This window comes from Oncorhynchus clarkii, chromosome 30 (assembly GCF_045791955.1).
Source record: "Oncorhynchus clarkii lewisi isolate Uvic-CL-2024 chromosome 30, UVic_Ocla_1.0, whole genome shotgun sequence".
Lineage (NCBI taxonomy): Eukaryota > Metazoa > Chordata > Actinopteri > Salmoniformes > Salmonidae > Oncorhynchus > Oncorhynchus clarkii.
Window position 1 is genome coordinate 28,545,859 of NC_092176.1, and position 18,390 is coordinate 28,564,248.

Here is an 18,390-nt window from a genome sequence, read left to right on the forward strand (position 1 = left end):
CATTCATTCTTTCCTTTACACGGATCAGTCGTCCTGGTCCCTTTGCAGAAAAACAGCCACAAAGCATGATGTTTCCACCCTCTGCTTCACAGTAGGTATGGTGTTCTTTGGATGCAACTCAGCATTCTTTGTCCTCCAAACACGACGAGTTGAGTTTTTACCAAAAAGTTATATTTTGGTTTCATCTGACCATATGACATTCTCCCAATCTTCTTCTGGATCATCCAAATGCTCTCTAGCAAACTTCAGACAGGCCTGGACATGTACTGGCTTAAGCAGGGGGACACGTCTGGCACTGCAGGATTTGAGTCCCTGGCGGCGTAGTGTGTTACTGATGGTAGGCTTTGTTACTTTGGTCCCAGCTCTCTGCAAGTCATTCACTAGGTCCCCCCGTGTGGTTCTCGGATTTTTCCTCACCGTTCTTGTGATCATTTTGACCCCACGGGGTGAGATCTTGCATGGAGCCCCAGATCGAGGGAGATTATCAGTGGTCTTGTATGTCTTCCATTTCCTAATAATTGCTCCCACAGTTGATTTCTTCAAACCAAGCTGCTTACCTATTGCAGATTCAGTCTTCCCAGCCTGGTGCAGGTCTACAATTTTGTTTCTGGTGTCCTTTGACAGCTCTTTGGTCTTGGCCATTGTGGATTTTGGAGTGTGACTGTTTGAGGTTGTGGACAGGTGTCTTTTATACTGATAAGTTCAAACAGGTGCCATTAATACAGGCAACGAGTGGAGGACAGAGGAGTCTCTTAAAGAAGGTCTGTGAGAGCCAGAAATCTTGCTTGTTTGTAGGTGACCAAATACTTATTTTCCACCATAATTTGCAAATAAATTCATTAAAAATCCTACAATGTGATTTTCTGGATTTTTTTCTCTCCATTTTGTCAGTCATAGTTGAAGTGTACCTATGATGAAAATTACAGGCCTCTCTCATCTTTTTAAGTGGGAGAACTTGCACAATTGGTGGCTGACTAAATACTTTTTTGCCCCACTGTATACACACACAGTACATACACACAGATGTGTACAGTTCTTTATAAAAACAAATGTAGGCTAGTTATTGGTTACATTTTACTTATTCTGAAAGTGAGGCATTTTGCTAAATAGTTCCCGCCCATGCTGAAACATGAGGTAATTGTGGCGGATGAATGGCAAGACAATGGATCTCAGGATCTCGTCATGGTAACTGTGCATTCAAATTTCTATTGATAAAATGGATTGTGTTCATTCTGTAGCTTAAGCATGCCCATACCATAACCACCACGCTGTCTGCCATCTGCCTGGTACAGTTGAAACCGGGATTCATCAATGAAGAGCACACTTATACAGTGTGCCAGAGGCCATCAAAGGTGAGCATATAAAGACTGAAGTCGGTTACGATGCCGAACTGCAGTCAGGTCAAGGCCCTGGTGAGGATGACACGCACGCAGATGAGCTTCCCTGAGATGGTTTCTAAACAGTTTGCGCAGAAACCCACAGTTTTATTATCACATTTTAGCATGGCCTTTTATTGCCCACAGCACAAGGTTCACCTGTGTAATGATTATACTGTTGAATCAATTTCTTGATATACCGCACATGTCAGGTGGATGGATTATTTTGGCAAAGGAGAAACACTCACTAACAGGGATGTAAACAAATTTGTGCACAAAATTAGAGAGAAATTAACTTTTTGTGCGTCTGGAAAATTTCTGGGATCTTTTATTTCAGCTCATGAAACATGGGACCAACATTTCACATGTTGTGTTTATATTTAGTGTAATTTATTTAAACAAAACAAGTTAATTTACCTACATTTCTGAATTCACATATAGCGTTTCTGAATTAAGCTCTTCAAGTATTCCGTACCTCGTAGTGGGCGATCCTCTGGGACTCGGAGATGAGCTGAGCGCTGCACACTTTGCAGTAGGTGTCTGTGAAAAGCCCTTGGTCCACTTCTGTAGACTTCATCTGGTGGGAGAGAGGAGAGATAAACAACTACATGAAATGTAACACTGGGTTGGGCATTTTTAAACGAGGAACTTTAAAATAGCACACAATATAATATGCTTGAATGGATCAAGTGCAATGAAGGGACATAATGGAGTAAGTAAATTATAATGTAATACTAAGATAGATAGTTGATCAGACCTGATTCCATTAGAGAACTCACATTGCAGATTTGGGAGCACTCACATTCATCTCATCAACGTTGTGGAGCCTTTATTAGGCATGGCAGATGAGCAGAGAAGTCAAGCAGGTATAAACTATGGCAACACTTTAAGCATTAAAACAAATCTAGAAAAATTAACTGATTATAATACAAGGGGCAATCTGAAGCTATATATTTTTTTTACTTCTAAATTAGTGATACATATCCATTGATTCTTGATGAAACGTATTCATAACCCTTGACTTATTCCACATTTTGTTGTGTTACAGCCTAAATTCCAAATGTATTCCATTTTTTTTCACCCATCTACACACAATAGCCCATAATGACAAAGTGAAAACATGTTTTTGTACATTTGAGCAAATTTATAAAGAATGAAACACCCTGAGTCAATCCATTTTAGAATCACCTTTGGCAGCATCTACAGCTGTGAGTCTTTCTGGGTTAGTCTAGGAGCTTTGCACACCTGGATTGTATAATATTTGCACATTATTCTTTTTTTTTTTTTAAGCTTGTTGATCATTGCTAGACAGCCATTTTCAAGTCTTGCCATAGATTTTTAAGCTGATTTAAGTCAAAACACAGGAACAATCTATGTTATCTTGGTAAGCAACTCCAGTGTATATTTAGCCTTCTTTTTTAGGTTATTGTCCTGCTGAAAGGTTAATTCATCTCCCAGTGTCTGTTGGAAAGCAGACTATCCTCTAGGATTTTGCCTGAACTTAGCTCTATTCCATTTATTTTTATCCTACAAAAACTCCCTAGTCCTTGCCGATGACAAGCACACCCATAACATGATGCAGCCACCAGCATGCTTGAACATATGAAGAGTGATACTCAGTGATGTGGTGTATTGGATTTGCCCCAAACATAAAGCTTTATATTCAGGACATAAAGTAAATTTCTTTGCACATTTTTTGCAGTTTTACTTTAGTGCCTTATTGCAAACAGGATGCATGTTTTATAATATTTTTATTCTGTACAGGCTTCCTTCTTTAGATTAGTATTGTGGAGTAACTACAATGTTGTTGATCCAGTTCTCCTATCACAGCCATTACACTTTGTAACTGATTTAAAGTCACCATTGGCATCATCCTTCCTCTCCAGCAACTGAGTTAGGAAGGATGCCTGCATCATTGTATTGACTGGGTGTATTGGTACACCATCCAAAGTGTCATTAATAACTTATTCATGCTCAAAGGGATATTCAATGTTTGCTTTTTATATTTTTACCCCATCTACCGACAGGCGCTCTTCTTTGCGAGTCATTGGAAAACCTCCCTGGTCTTTGTGGTTGAATCTGTGTTTTAAATGCACTGCTTGACTGAGGGACCTTACAGATCATTTTATGTATTGATAAGGTATTGATGAGGTAGTCATTCAAAATTATGTTAAACACTATTACTGCACACAGAGTGAGTCTATGCAACGTATGATGTGACTTGTTAAGCACATTTTTACTCCTGAATTTATTTAAGCTAGCCATAAAAGGGTTGAATAATTTTAAAATTAAGATAACACTTTGACATTATGGGGTATTGTGCATAGGCCGGTGACAGAACATCTCAATTTAATCCATTTTAAATTCAGACTAACATAGGGTTGCAAAGGGTCGGAAACTTTACGGTAAATGGGAAGTTAAGCCCGGGAATTTGGGGAATTTTGCTTAAATTAATTTAAAAAAGCTTTTTTGTGGGATACACATAAGGCAATTCTGGGTCTTGTGGCATATTTTGGTGAAACTATCCCCAATTCAATGGAATTGCAACCCTCTGCATGCACAGTGCATTCTTCCACCACATGTACAGCTGATTCTCAAGATCTTGCACACTCATGAGATGCTTTTGAGCCCACACTATTACACTGTCTGAGCCAAGGACTACTGCTTTCTGGAAAGTTTTGATTACAATACTGGGTGGGGTGAATATATTTTATATGACATACATGATTTTTGTTGTTAACTAATAAATAGTAGCCTACAGCAAAGTGTGTTTAAACTATTTCTGTTAGTTCGTTTTTGCTACCATGTGGGTTTTAGCTAACGTGTGCCTGCTAACTGAGAAGTGTAAATTCACCTGTTTCCATACATGTTTCATTATAAAACATGTATCTTACAAAGGAGTTGTTTAATCTTAACTGCTTAACTATTTATCTGTACATGAAATTGTATGTTGTTTTTTTACAAAACTATTTTTTTTACAGGAAAATGCCACAGGTACTGTCTGATGTGTGGAGACGTTTCACTGCAGCTAATGTAGAAGGAAAAGCTGTGTACATTTGCAAATACTGTGCCAAATCAAAGTCACAGAATTATCTGGCCAAGAGCATAAAGTTCCCTCAGCGCTCACAACAAGCAACCTCTACTTCTATTTGAGGTGAAAATTATTAATCAAATACCGTATTGATAGCAACAGCTCATGGTCCTCCTGAAATCAGAACGTTTTTTTTGAGTCAATGGAGGAACGTAGTCAGAGAAATGCTGATGAATTTCTTGCTCAAGCTGTGTATGCAACTGGTTCATCTCTGATGCTCACAAGCAACGTGTATTGGAAGAGATTTCTAAATGTTCTTCGCCCAGCATACACACCTCCATCCACTCATTTCCTGTATGCAGAGTTCAACAGAGTTCAAGTGAAGGGCAAGCAAATCATAGAGAAAGCAGCAATCTCTGATCGGTGGTCGAATGTTCGTGGACATGGAATAATTAACTTCTTGATGACAGGGGGCAGTATTTTCACGTCCGGATGAAATGCTTGCCCAAATTCAACTGCCTGCTACTCATCCCTAGAAGATAAGATATGCATATTATTAGTATATCTGGATTGAAAACACTCTGAAGTTTCTAAAACTGTTTGAATCATGTCTGTGTATAACAGAACTTGTTTAGCAGGCGAAACCCCGAGGACAAACTATTCAGATTTATTTTTTGCGGTCACTCTCTTTTCAATGAGTTTTCATTGCGAATCGAGATTTCTAAGGGACATTCTTGCAGTTCCTATCGCTTCCACTGGATGTCAACAGTCTTTAGAAATTGGTTGAGGTTTTTCCTTTGTGTAATGAAGATGAACGGCCATCTTGAACGATGGTAACTTGAAGTGTACTGTTAGATAGAGGCGCGTGACCAGAAAGCTAGCTACAGTTTGTTTTCCTCCTGTATTGAACACAGATCATCCCGTCTTCAATTTGATTGATTATTTACGTTACAAAATACCTAAAGTTGTATTACAAAAGTAGTTTGAAATGTTTTGGCAAAGTTTACAGGTATCTTTTGAGATATTTTGTAGTCACGTTGCACAAGTTGGAACCAGTGTTTTTCTGGATCAAACGCGCCAAATAAATGGACATTTTGGATATATATATCGACGGAATTAATCGTACAAAATGGCCATTTGTGATGTTTTTGGGACATATTGGAGTGCCAACATAAGAAGCTCGTCAAAGGTAAGGCATGAATTATATTTTTATTTCTGCATTTTGTGTCGCGCCTGCAGGGTTGAAATATGCTTCTCTCTCTTTGTTTACTATGGTGCTATCCTCAGATAATAGCATGTGCATTTCATATCTCAAAATCATAAAACTCATGGGATATACAGGGTCAACATATATGATCACCACTTTTGATGTACAGTTACAAGATGACATGACGTCAAACCCAGGGTTGTTCTGAACAGAATGAGTCTATTTTTGTTTATTTTAAAAGAAAGAAATGCTGCTTGACACACGCACCTGAATGCACTCATGAGTCCTTTCTACGTGTGCCAAAATTAGGATCTGTTTCCTTGAATTGCCTTGCGAAAGCCTAACACTGTAAGATTGTATTTCTAACTTTGCTATTCATGTTGGCAATAGAACAAGATTTCAACTGTGTGATGACGGGGATGCAAGGTTGTGTTCCAAATGAAACAACTATGTGTGCTTGCTCTAGTACCTTATAGTTGAAGACTCTTCTTTGAGTCATAAAAGTGTATTGAAATTCCTTAGGATCTAGGCACACTTTGGAGACGTGGGTGGTCACTTGGAGACACCAGTTAGTCCTCTCATATGTTGCACCTACCCCACATTTTCCAGGAATAGTCATGTTACTAAATGTATTCAGAGTACCTTCTGATTCGTTATCAACAAATGCGGCAAAAAGTACAATAAATGTAAAAAGCACATAAAATCAAGAGTAATGTTTGGATTCAGTCGTGTCAGGTGAACTGTTGTGTACTCAACTTTGGTCTCACTAGTTTCCCATTATCTACAAACTGTTCCCTTTCAATTGCTACCATGGTTATGCATATGCTTTTAATATTTCTTCTGTAAGAAACATTTCAATTTAACCCTATCCATATAGGCCAATTCCCACAAGTGTAAAAGGCTAAAAGAGAATATCACCATATACTTAAATAATACAAGACGAATCCTAACATTAAAAAACATATCTTATGGATGTAATGTCTTCTTCATACAAAAGTTTGGACATATTCAGTTATTTGTCCCTTATTGGCATCTCCAAATCACGAGCTTTAAATAAAACAAATAGGACCACATAACACTATAACACTGGTATTGGAAAAGCCTTTGGGTACGTGTTGTCCTACATGAAATAGCAGGTGAACAATCTAGCAAAACTTTTCTGCCTTAGGGTGGCCCATACATCGCTCCTTTTTCTCTTTCTATCCATGATTATGTGTAAATAAATCATGAGCCCATTGGATGGAGACAGATCCTCCAGATGATTTATTTGTGTAGCCTGCCCTGGAGTAACAGGTACTGCAGGTGAATAAAATAAACAATAAGCAAGGTGAGGAGGAGTGAGGAACGTGTTAGAGGACAAATGCAAAAAGCTATCTCAGTAAACTCCTCAATACTTTCTACTTTTACACATTTTATTCAATTCACATTGATTTGCCTGGTTGTCATCTGTTACGGATACAGTTATCCTGTGTGTGTATCCTGTGTGTGTGTGTGTGTGTTTTCTCTCATTCTCCCCTCACAGGTGAAAATTATCACTCCCCAATCAGTCAACAATCCAATCAACAATCAGAAGACACACCTCCTCCTGTTTCCTACCCTATCACAGTTCCTTTCCCATGGTTTAAAAACCCCATCATTTGTTTGCTCTAGAGCTCAATCTCTGTTCTTCGTAGATTTCAAGAGCTCAATCTATCTGTAAATGCCATGTATGTAGATCTCTCTGTTTCACTCTCTCTTTGCGTCTTAACCTCTCCTTTTGTTTGAGCACCTCAATAGCACTTTGTCATCACCTGTGAGTATTGTTTTTGGTTATGGTGTTTGTATTTAATTGCTGGTGGGAAAAGGGGAAACCAAGACAAGTCGCCCATGGGCATACACTACCCGTAGGTAAACTTTGTTAAACACAACACTGGTTAGTTAGCTGTTGTTAAAGTAGGCTAGTCTAGCTTAGGGGTGTTTTTGCATATTTATTGTTTCTTTCCTTGGGTCCAGCTCAGCCCCTTTTCCTGCTCCCCCCATTACCGTGTGTTTATAAATAAACCCTGAGTTTGACGGTATTATTTCAGTTGTCGTGGTTATTTCATTCACACTTACTTTGTCACAGCTATAATTTGCATGAGATATGTTACGGGTCTCATTACCATCCCCCCTAGACTGTCGGGCCAAAAAGGGATTCGTAACACATCACTGGACATTTGTTACCATTGAACTGTTATTTTACTCTTTTGCACATGTATTTTCATAACTTGCCGTATGAATAGTACAATAAAGTACAGATAGTTTGGTGTAGTGTAAGGATAGGCACTTACCAGCGGATGTGTTTCAGAGCTGAAGGACAAGTTGAGGATGCAGGAAAAACAGGATATACACACAAGATCTTCAAGTAGTAACGTCAAAAGAAAAGACCCAGCTCATCCATCGGAGCATAAATCAATGTCACGCTGATAGGTTACTTAACTTCACTTGAGATACCTATAAAGCAAGCAATCAAACAACTTTGAACCATACCAAACAAAGGTTCAGTCTAAGCTGTTCAAAGTTGAAGTGATCTGGAGTGAAGTTGGGTGGTTGGCCAAACAGTTCACACCCTGCATTAGTGTCCTTTTCACAAGTTCATGGTGACTTCAGGAGTTCTCCAGGGGGTCCATTTATAAACCGTGCGTACTGTACAGACAAAATATACCCCAAAATATGTGCCAGTTTTCCCACAAAAGTTGGCATTTCTAAAAACTGAACTTGGCATGAGAATGTCCTTACCTCCACGAAAACATTAGACCATGATTATGCACTTTTTATAGTTTTTCTAGAAAAACTCTAGTTGAAGTATTCTTTTGCAAGCAGGCAAGTAAGTATTTTTTGCAAATGGGGGGATATATATATTTTATCAAAATGGTAAAATTTGCCGTGGCTCTTTCTTTTAGAAACTGTTGTGGCCTAATTCCAATAGTTTCAAATTATACCGGTGTTATTGTTGCCATAAATGGTGAATGGAGGGTGATTTCCAGGTGGAGTTATTATGCTTGTTCACTCACTCAGTTTTAGGACCGGTCTGATTTATAATGGAAAACACACATACTGTATATGTATGGCATGCAGTTTACAAATCTCAATATTTTTTGACTTACGGATTATTTTCAGAAATTGCGAATTCTTTTCAGGACTGGCAGGCCCTACAATTTGCCAAACTAGCCATTCAAAGTCAAACATGTCTTTTCAGAGATTTATTCTGCATAATAAGTCCTACCCTACAATCACATTACTTTAATAATAATTGATTGAATTTATATAGACCTTTTCTACCAACTTAGGTACTCAAAACGCTTTACATAGTAAGGGGAAAACTCCAACACTGTAGCGGGGTGCATAATTGGCGGCAGAGAAGTCAGGCGCAGGAGATCAGAACTGGGTAATAACCAGAGATGTATTAAGCAAAACCAACGGCATCCAGAACAACAAGATAAATAGGCACAAAAATAACCCGTTGTGCGCTCACGGGGAACGTGCACAAGCACTACAATAAACAATCCCATACAAAGCCTTTGGTGGAACAGAGGGTTAAATACACAACAAGTAAATGAGGGAATTGAAACCGGGTGTGTTGAAAAACAAGACAAAACAAACGGAAAATGAAAAGTGGATCGACGATGGCTAGAAGACCGGCGACGCCGAAAGCCACCCGAACAAGGAGAGGACCCGACTTCGGCGGAAGTCGTGACAAACACCAATGTGTGTCACGCATGGCGACCATTTTTGTGCCAGAACGCTCACCACATATCAGCTATCAGGTGGAGAAGTAAGGAGTGATATACTCCAATTAGGAATGAGGGGGATGATTACGTGGCCATGATGGAATGGGGCAATGTTGGGAATTTACCCATGACACCAGGGTTAACACTCCTACTCTTACAATACATTTCGTGGGATTTGTTATGAGCACAGAGAGTCAGGACATGCATTTAACGTCTCGTCCAAAAGAATGCACACACTGCCCTGGTGCATTGGGATTTCTTTAGAACAGAGGAAAGAGTGCACCCACTGGACCTCCAACACCCCTAACCACAGCATCTCCCATCCAGGGGCAGATCAGGACCGACCCGGTTTAGCTTCAGAGGCAAGCCAGCAGTGGGATGCAGGTTGGTATGCTGATGTTAACATAGATATTTTGATTATCACTTTAAAATGACTTGGATATTTTCTTTATCACTGTAAAATAACAGTGATAGAGAATATATATATTTCTCAGTAACATAATTTTCTCTAAATCTCTGGGTTTATGTAAGAGTCTGTTTTGATCTGAGTAACCCTTACTCTTCCATTTGAATTATCCCATTAATGCCAAGTACAGGATTATTTTGTTCCAGACTGCCTTTTCACCTTTTGGCATTTTGTGTCGCTTGTTCTTTAAAATAATGTGACCTTGGCACTGAGTTCCAGCTGGCAGCGCAATGCCTGTAAGCTGTTATCAGTGGAGAGAGGGAGGGAGGCTGGCATTCAGAGCTCCTGTGTAGAGGAGGGGAGGGGCCAAAGCACCAAACTGACAGGATGAGGATAAAACCCAGTGTCTGAATGCTGCAGCTCCAACCAACAAACTAATAGGGGAAGAGCAGAGGAGATTGAATAAATAAATCAGTGCAACCTCCGCTCAGGAGCCCACATCGACGTCAACATGTGCTGCCGAGTCACACTGGGCTGTCGTCTAGGTGCCCCCCCCCCCCCCCCCCCCCCCCCCCCCCCCCCGGCTGAGGAAAGGCCTGACGCTGCACTCATTCATTCACCAGCTACATAGGAAGAGAAAACACAACTGTCATGAGCTAGCCAATCTCTGTCTGTCTCTACTTCGCTCTCCCTCTGTTTCCCTGTCCTCTCTCACTCTCTCATTCTATCCATATTCTCAAAGATCTCTCTAAACATACAGAAATTAGGCTTTACATTTCACAAGGAATACAATGCTTGGAAAGCCTCGGAAATGTGTATATAACAACTAGAGAGTGGAAATAGGTTAGGAAGATGGAATGGAACTTTTGTTGAACTGAATAATTGATTGAAAACGTGAGTCAACAGTTCCGTGTAAATCATTCAAGGTGTTCAGCACACTGCTCTAACTTGGTCATTAGTGGGTTTAGGAGAGAGTGGCACCTCTATAATTCATGACCAAAAAAGTTTGTGCATTTGTTCAAATCATTTAACTAATTTATCTTATATAACACTTTGAATATAACTTGTTGTTGACTGACCCAGACTATCCATACATTTTTAACATGTTTTGAAATAGTTACATCTTCTGAAATGGTTAAATTAGTAAGAAATGTAAACATTTTATGAGCTCAAAAAGTAATCTTGTCACTGAATAACATTATTGAGCCTTGAATACAGCATTGTTTCAAAATAGCTAAAATGAAAAGACTAATGGAATACCAATTTATCTCCCCCCCTTCAAATGTATGAGCGTAAGAGCAGGTCTACAGTGCTACATTTGCTCTAATGGAGGAGAAAATATGAATATGCAGTCACATTACTGTCACATAAATCAATCCCATCCATTCCAAGAAACTCCTAACATTTCCTTCAGCAGACACAGTTGAAGTCGGAAGTTTACATACATACACTTAGTTGGAGTCATTAAAACTCGTCGTTCAACCACTCCACAAATATCTTGCTAACAAACTATAGTTTTGGCAAGTCAGTTAGGACATCTACTTTGTGCATGACACAAGTAGTTTTACTAAGATTTGTTAACAGATAGATTATTTCACTTATAATTCAATGTATCACAATTCCAGTGGGTCAGAAGTTTACATACACTAAGTTGAATGTGCCTTTAAACAGCTTGGAAAATTCCAGAAAATGATGTCATGGCTTTCGAAGCTTCTGATAGGCTAATTGACATAATTTGAGTCAATTGGAGGTGTACCTTTAGATGTATTTCAAGGCCTACCTTCAATCTCAGTGCCTCTTTGGGAAAATCATGGGAAAATCAAAAGAAATCAGCCAAGACCTCAGAAAAGTTTTTTTAGACATTCACAAGTCTGGTTCATCCTTGGGAGCGATTTCCAAATGCCTGAAGGTACCACGTTCATCTGTACAAACAATAGTAAGCAAGTATAAACACCATGGGACCACGCAGCCATCATACGGCTGGAGACGCATTCTGTCTCCTAGAGATGAAAAGTGCAAATCAATCCCAGATCAGCAGCAAAGGACCTTGTGAAGATGCTGGAGGAAACAGGTACAAATGTGTCTATATCCACAGTAAAACAAGTCCTATATTGACATAACCTGAAAGGCCGCTCAGCAAGGAAGAAGCCACTGCTCCAAAACCTCCATAAAAAAGCCAGACTACGGTTTGCAACTAAACATGGGGACAAAGATCGTACTTTCTGGAGAAATGTCCTCTGGTCTGACAAAACAAAAATAGAACTGTTCGGCCATAATGACCATCGTTATGTTTGGACTCCTCCTTCTCCCCTTCCAAAGGGGAGGCTTGCAAGCCAAAGAACACCATTCCAACCATGAAGCACAGGGGTGGCATGTTGTGGGGTGCTTTGCTACAGGAGGGACTGGTGCACTTCACAAATAGATGGCATCATGAGAAAGGAAAATGATGTTAATATATTGAAGCAACATCTCAAGACATCAGTCAGGAAGTTAAAGCTTGGTCGCAAATAGGTCTTGCAAATGGACAATGTCCCCAAGCATACTTGCAAAGTTGTGGCAAAATGGCTTAAAGACAACAAAGTCAACGTATTGGAGTGTCATCACAAAGCTCTGACCTCAATCCTATAGAAAATTTGTGGGCAGAACTGAAAAAGTGTTTGCGAGCAAGGAGGCCTACAAATGTGATTCAGTTACACCAGCTCTGTCAGGAGGAATGGGCCAAAATTCACCCAACTTATTGTGAGAAGCTTGTGGAAGGCTACCCAAAACGTTTGACCCAAGTTAAAAGCAATGCTACCAAATACTTATTGAGTGTATGTAAACTTCTGACCTACTGGGAAAGTGATGAAAGAAATAAAAGCAGAAATAAATAATTCTCTCTACCATTATTCTACCATATTCTTAAAATAAAGTGGTGACCCTAACTTGCCTAAGAAATGGAATTGTTACTCAGACTAAATGTCAGGAATTGTGAAAAACTGAGTTTAAATGTATTTGGCTAAGGTGTATGTAAACTTCCGACTTCAACTGTAGCTGCTAATTACCCAGAGTTCAGAGCAGTGTAGTGTGAGGGTCCATGTTAAAGGACACATGACAACCAACATTATTTTTTTAACCTTTATTTAACTAGGCAAGTCAGTTAAGAACAAATTCTTATTTTCAATGACAGCCTAGGAACAGTGGGTTAACTGCCTTGTTCAGGGCAGAACAAAATATTTTTACCTTGTCAGCTCTGGGATTTAATCTTGCACCTTTCGGGTACTAGTCCAACGCTTTAACCATTAGGCAACCTGCCGCCCCACGCTACCTGCCGCCCCAAGCTACCTGCCGCCCCACGCTACCTGCCGCCCCAAGCTACCTGCCGCCCCACGCTACCTGCCGCCCCAAGCTACCTGCCGCCCCAAGCTACCTGCCGCCCCACGCTACCTGCCGCCCCACGCTACCTGCCGCCCCACGCTACCTGCCGCCCCACGCTACCTGCCGCCCCACGCTACCTGCCGCCCCACATGCTCCTATGAACTTCACCTGTTCATAGGAGCATGTCAAAAACATACATTTTTCACAATTTTCCATCCTAAAAATTTGGAAAAAGCAAAGGCTTTGATTTCTGGTCAAAAAAAAACATTGAAAAACACAATGTTAAAGTAAAGACCCCTGTCAACTAATATCAACACATATTTAGTTTTGGATCCATTTTTATTGAAAATAAACATTGCCTTGTGCCTTGTAATTCTCTTACCAACAACCCACATATCTTGAAGAAAGTTTCTGATCTCTCTCGCTCTCTCATGAGGACGAAGGATAATGAAAGTTCACAGAAGTAACAAGTAAAATTAGACCTATCCATTAGTTAGTGTTTTTACTGATAACACATTTTGTTTATGAATTATTCAGTTATTAAAACTTGAAATTCGTTAACGGAATTTTTTCAATTGAATTGGCTACAATGGGAAATCATAGTAGTCACAAACAACATGTGGGGGTCACAAGTTTGGACAGCTCAGTTCAGTACTGTACAGTAGAGTAGAGTTCAGTACAGGACACAGTAGAGCACACTAGAGTACACTATAATGTACAGTACTGTATGATACTCTGCTTTACTGTACTGAACTCTACAAATCTCTACGCGAATGTATACTTGACTGTAATCTACTGAGCTCTACCGCGCTGTACTTTGATGTCAAAACTTGTGAATCATAGACATCAATGATTGGTTTCAGATTTGGTCCGGTCCAACCAAATTTAATCTCGTTTGGAGCAAAAGATGATTAAAATAATAGCCATTGTTAAGAGTAATACCCCAATATGCAAACGAGGATATTGCATATTTGTACCTATTCAGGATACATCACCATGAAGAGAATGACATTCATATCCATAAATAACCATTTCTGTGTAGTAAGTGAGAAATCTGAGTCTCAGCGCACTCTCTCTGGCTACGCTGCTGGTTGTCCTGCAGCACTGCGTCCCAGCTGAGCTCATTACCATTGGCTGTGTCCAGTGATTCTATTTCTATGTTGTATGCTGCAGGGATTCGTGGCAGCACATCAGAGCAACACAGAGGAGAATCCAGGGTGAGAGGGAAGGCACTGAGGAGGAAGAGACTGGATTGTAGCCTCTTACACTAATCAGAGGTATTACTAGGCCTATAGACAGACAGGTTGTGTACACTGCTAGACAACTCCCCAGCTGAAAACTTTGGCTGAGAAAACTTCATTTTAAATTGTCTTATAAGACCAGTGTGGTTCTTTCAATGATGCTCAAAGGACAAACAGTCCCCCAAAATCTAAATATTGAGAAATGTACGATTGCAGGATGGCAAATTGACATACTTCACACAAATATAAACATTTGTTCCTGAGGGAGGTTTGTATACCGTTTTTCCTCGACTACCTAAGCACCTTTGTCTAAACAGAATTCACTTTTTCGAAACAATTAACACTCAGCCCAAACTGATACAATTTGGCCAAAATTACACATTTCACTTTCAAAATGAATTGAGAATCAAAATATTAAATACATGACACAAAGTCATCTACCTCCATCAAACAATACAACTTGTTATCTAATGAAAAGTTATTCAAATCAATCATTACACAGTGGCCCAATAAATACTAACTACACTATCAATATACCCTAAAATGGTGAACCCTCTTTTATATATCTGGGCCATTTGTTTATACTATAATTATAGTATGCAACATAAAAGGCAAGTAAACATTATCACAGCATGGGCTGAATCATTTTTTTCTAAAATGATTTTACCAGATGACCAACGAATAAAGAATGTCACTCAAGAGCATGAATATCCAGAAACAAAATGCTTTATTTGACCTTTTTCCATTTTTACTGAGAGCAGAACTATCTTCCTCTATGGGCCCCTCTGCCTCTGCTTTGTCCTTGCCCTCACGGGGCCTCTTCCTTGGTCCATTCTTGGAAACAGCAACTCAGAGGTGACCTCTTATGCATGATTAAAGACTGATTGCTGATTGCACAATTGTTCAGAGGTTTTACATATGTGCAGAAGAGGATCACATTCATGGAAGTAATTTGCATCAGCGGTGACCAAAATGTTTTCATTTTGTTTGTCATGATTTACTCAACTGGAGTTTTGCGTCATTTGTGGAGAATTGCATTTACTGTTTTGAAAAATGTGCTTAGCATTTTCATGTGTGAAAGCAATGAGAAATAACTTACAGTTTTGCAACAAAATAAAATACGGTTGTGCTCATTAGGTCATGATGGAGATCAAGTGGACCCCATTTTCAAATGTAATTTGAGAAGATAAAGCTGTAAAATGTCAGCAATTGTCTAATGTGCCAGATCTTTTTTCTAACACACTTCATTAATGGAGAGGATGGGTTACAACAGACTCAAATCTTTCCAATGGAAGATAGTTCAGGTCAATGCGTTTCATTTTTAAAAGCAGAGCGAGCTACCAACCACTCTGATTAAAAGAGAATATTATAGTATTCTAATGATTCCAGATCACTTTCATGGGGAAAACCCTCAGCAATAATACATAGGCCTATTTAGCAGAACATAACAACCACACTTTGTCTAGCAGGGTTGATTATAAATAATCAGCTGCTTATCCATTCCATATTATAACTAATAAAACAGCCAATTCATTATTACAGCATAATACATGATGGGCATTTACTGTAACATAAACAGCTCCTGGTGCCCATGGATAGCATAGGGTCAATTCTGTCTGAATTGAGATCAAGCCAAGAGATGATTTGGACAGCAACATGATGAGATTCCTACGTAGGAGTACTAGTGATAACTCAGAACAGTAAACAGGCATTTTGGTGTCAGAGCTGTGTTATAGGTTCCAAACTACCCAAGACATTAAGGAGGTTGGTTAAACATATTATCTAAGGAACAGACTCCACCATAGGACGTTAGTGGCACCTTAACTGGGGAGAACGGGCTTGTGGTAATGACTGGAGTGGAATTAGCAAACACATTGTTTCCAGGTGTTTGATGCCATTCCATTGGCTCCCTTCCGGCCATTATTATGAGCCGTTTTCCACTCAGCAGCCTCCTGTGGACTCCTCCTGTCATTGTCTTTGAGAAGGAACAATCATAAAATGAATACTGAATGGAGAGTTAAGAGATACTTGATACATTTTAGTTTGTATTTACATAACGTCCCGACTAGGACAGTACTTATCTCCCTCACTAGCTTTAAGCACCAACTGTCAGAGCAGCTCACAGATTACTGCACCTGTACATAGCCCACCTATAATTTAACCCAAACAACTACCTCTTTCCCTACTGAATTTAATTTATTTATTTATTTTGCTCCTTTGCACCCCATTATTTTAATTTATACTTTGCACATTATTCCATTGCAAATCTACCATTCCAGTGTTTTACTTGCTATATTGTATTTACTTTGCCACCATGGCCTTTTTTTGCCTTTACCTCCCTTCCCACCTCATTTGCTCACATCGTATAAAGACTTGTTTATACTGTATTATTGAGTGTATGTTTGTTTTACTCCATGTGTAACTCTGTGTCGTTGTATCTGTCGAACTGCTTTGCTTTATCTTGGCCAGGTCGCAATTGTAAATGAGAACTTGTTCTCAACTTGCCTACCTGGTTAAATAAAGGTGAAATAAATTTTTTTTTTAAATCATTTGTGTGAAAAGACCAAAAAAATGATACTTTTCTCTTTGTTTTCATTCAGTAAACGCAAAGCACGCAGTCATCCAGATACACCACAACACAAATAATGGATCTGACATCAGTTATAACTACCAACAGCAAGAAACAACACATATCAGAGTTAGAAAGGGTAATAAACCAAGCAAATAACCAAACTTTCCAGCTTTGCACCTCAATTCCAGCAGGTCCTCATTAAGTTCTTTCACAAAGGTTCTCACAGTTGATCATTTATTTTATTCCACCATATTCCCTCAAAAGTCCTCAACTTGAGGTAAATATCTTAGCTGTATTTAGGAGTAAACAGAATGCTGAAAGATTATGTATTCAAGCATCTCCCAACGCAACAAGAATCATTCTAAAGCCCCAAAACAGAAGTAATCTTAGCCAAAGGCAACTTTTTTCATTTGCAAACTAACTGTTGCTATGGATAAATCAGCAATGCCCTCCAAAACGACAATCTAGCTCTCTGTCCAATACTTGTTCACTTTTTCTACAAATTGAGACCAATAACATCTTGATGAGGCTGACTATAGTAGAGTGGTTGTGACTGGAGAGAGCGTGTGACAGAGTGAGAGAGAGAAATAGAGAGAGAAAAACAGTGCGTTAGCATGTCATACAAGCTCACTTTAGCAACTGAATTAATTCAGAGATTTGATTATTAGAGCTCCTGGACTGAAGCTAAAATACTAAAAAAGACGGACACAGATAGGGAACCACATCAGAGAGATTAACACATACTGGAGTGGTAGGAGGGATTGATTATCATACAGCTATACTTAAGTCAGAGTTTAAAAAACAGCATGTAACACAAACAATTACAAGTAGGCTAATTACATGTGTACTACGATTTCTTTATCATCTCTGCCACTATTTATAAATGATCTACGTCATACGGATTCTGTAAAAAAACATGCACTTTAGTCTAAAGGACTTAAATTATTTTAGCTCAGTAAATAGCGCTCACCTCTCCATCCCAAGAGCTTAGCGAAGGTCAGACAACGGCCTGGCTTTATCAGCCTAATAGAGTGCATTGTGAGGATGCATATAAATCAGTGTTTACATTATAAGCAATTATGAATACAATCCTCTAGAAACCTGAATAGCACCAACAAAGAGCTTAGTTCATGAGCAATACTATAACACTACCACTGTGTTTTATCTATCCAATTACAACATAGAAAAAATACCAGCTCTGCAAAATAAACTACACAAGGGGCTAGAGTTTCTCTTGATTTCCACCAATAGGGAAACACAAATTGATAACTACATCTGCAACCTCCCTCAGTAGCTAATAAAATACAACTGGACATGGAAATTGACAGTTAAACTGAAAGCAGGGGGTCTTGCCAGACAGTTTAACTGAAGCTACAGCTGCTTGGCCTCTCCTCACCTGGGTTGATCTGTGAGGATCATGAGGCTGTTTGTCCAGTACTAAGGATGTACAT

At 39.3% G+C, this 18,390-nt stretch overlaps 1 protein-coding gene across 1 annotated transcript in view; it reads right to left on the reverse strand.

Moving 5' to 3' along the window:
* Window positions 1-18,390, reverse strand: part of LOC139390037 (zinc finger matrin-type protein 4-like) — a 161,483-nt gene that overhangs the window by 130,574 nt on the left and 12,519 nt on the right. Inside the window, exon 2 of the mRNA XM_071137147.1 lies at window positions 1,852-1,953. Coding sequence (XP_070993248.1) covers window positions 1,852-1,953 — 102 coding nt within the window. The remainder of the gene's footprint in view (window positions 1-1,851; window positions 1,954-18,390) is intronic.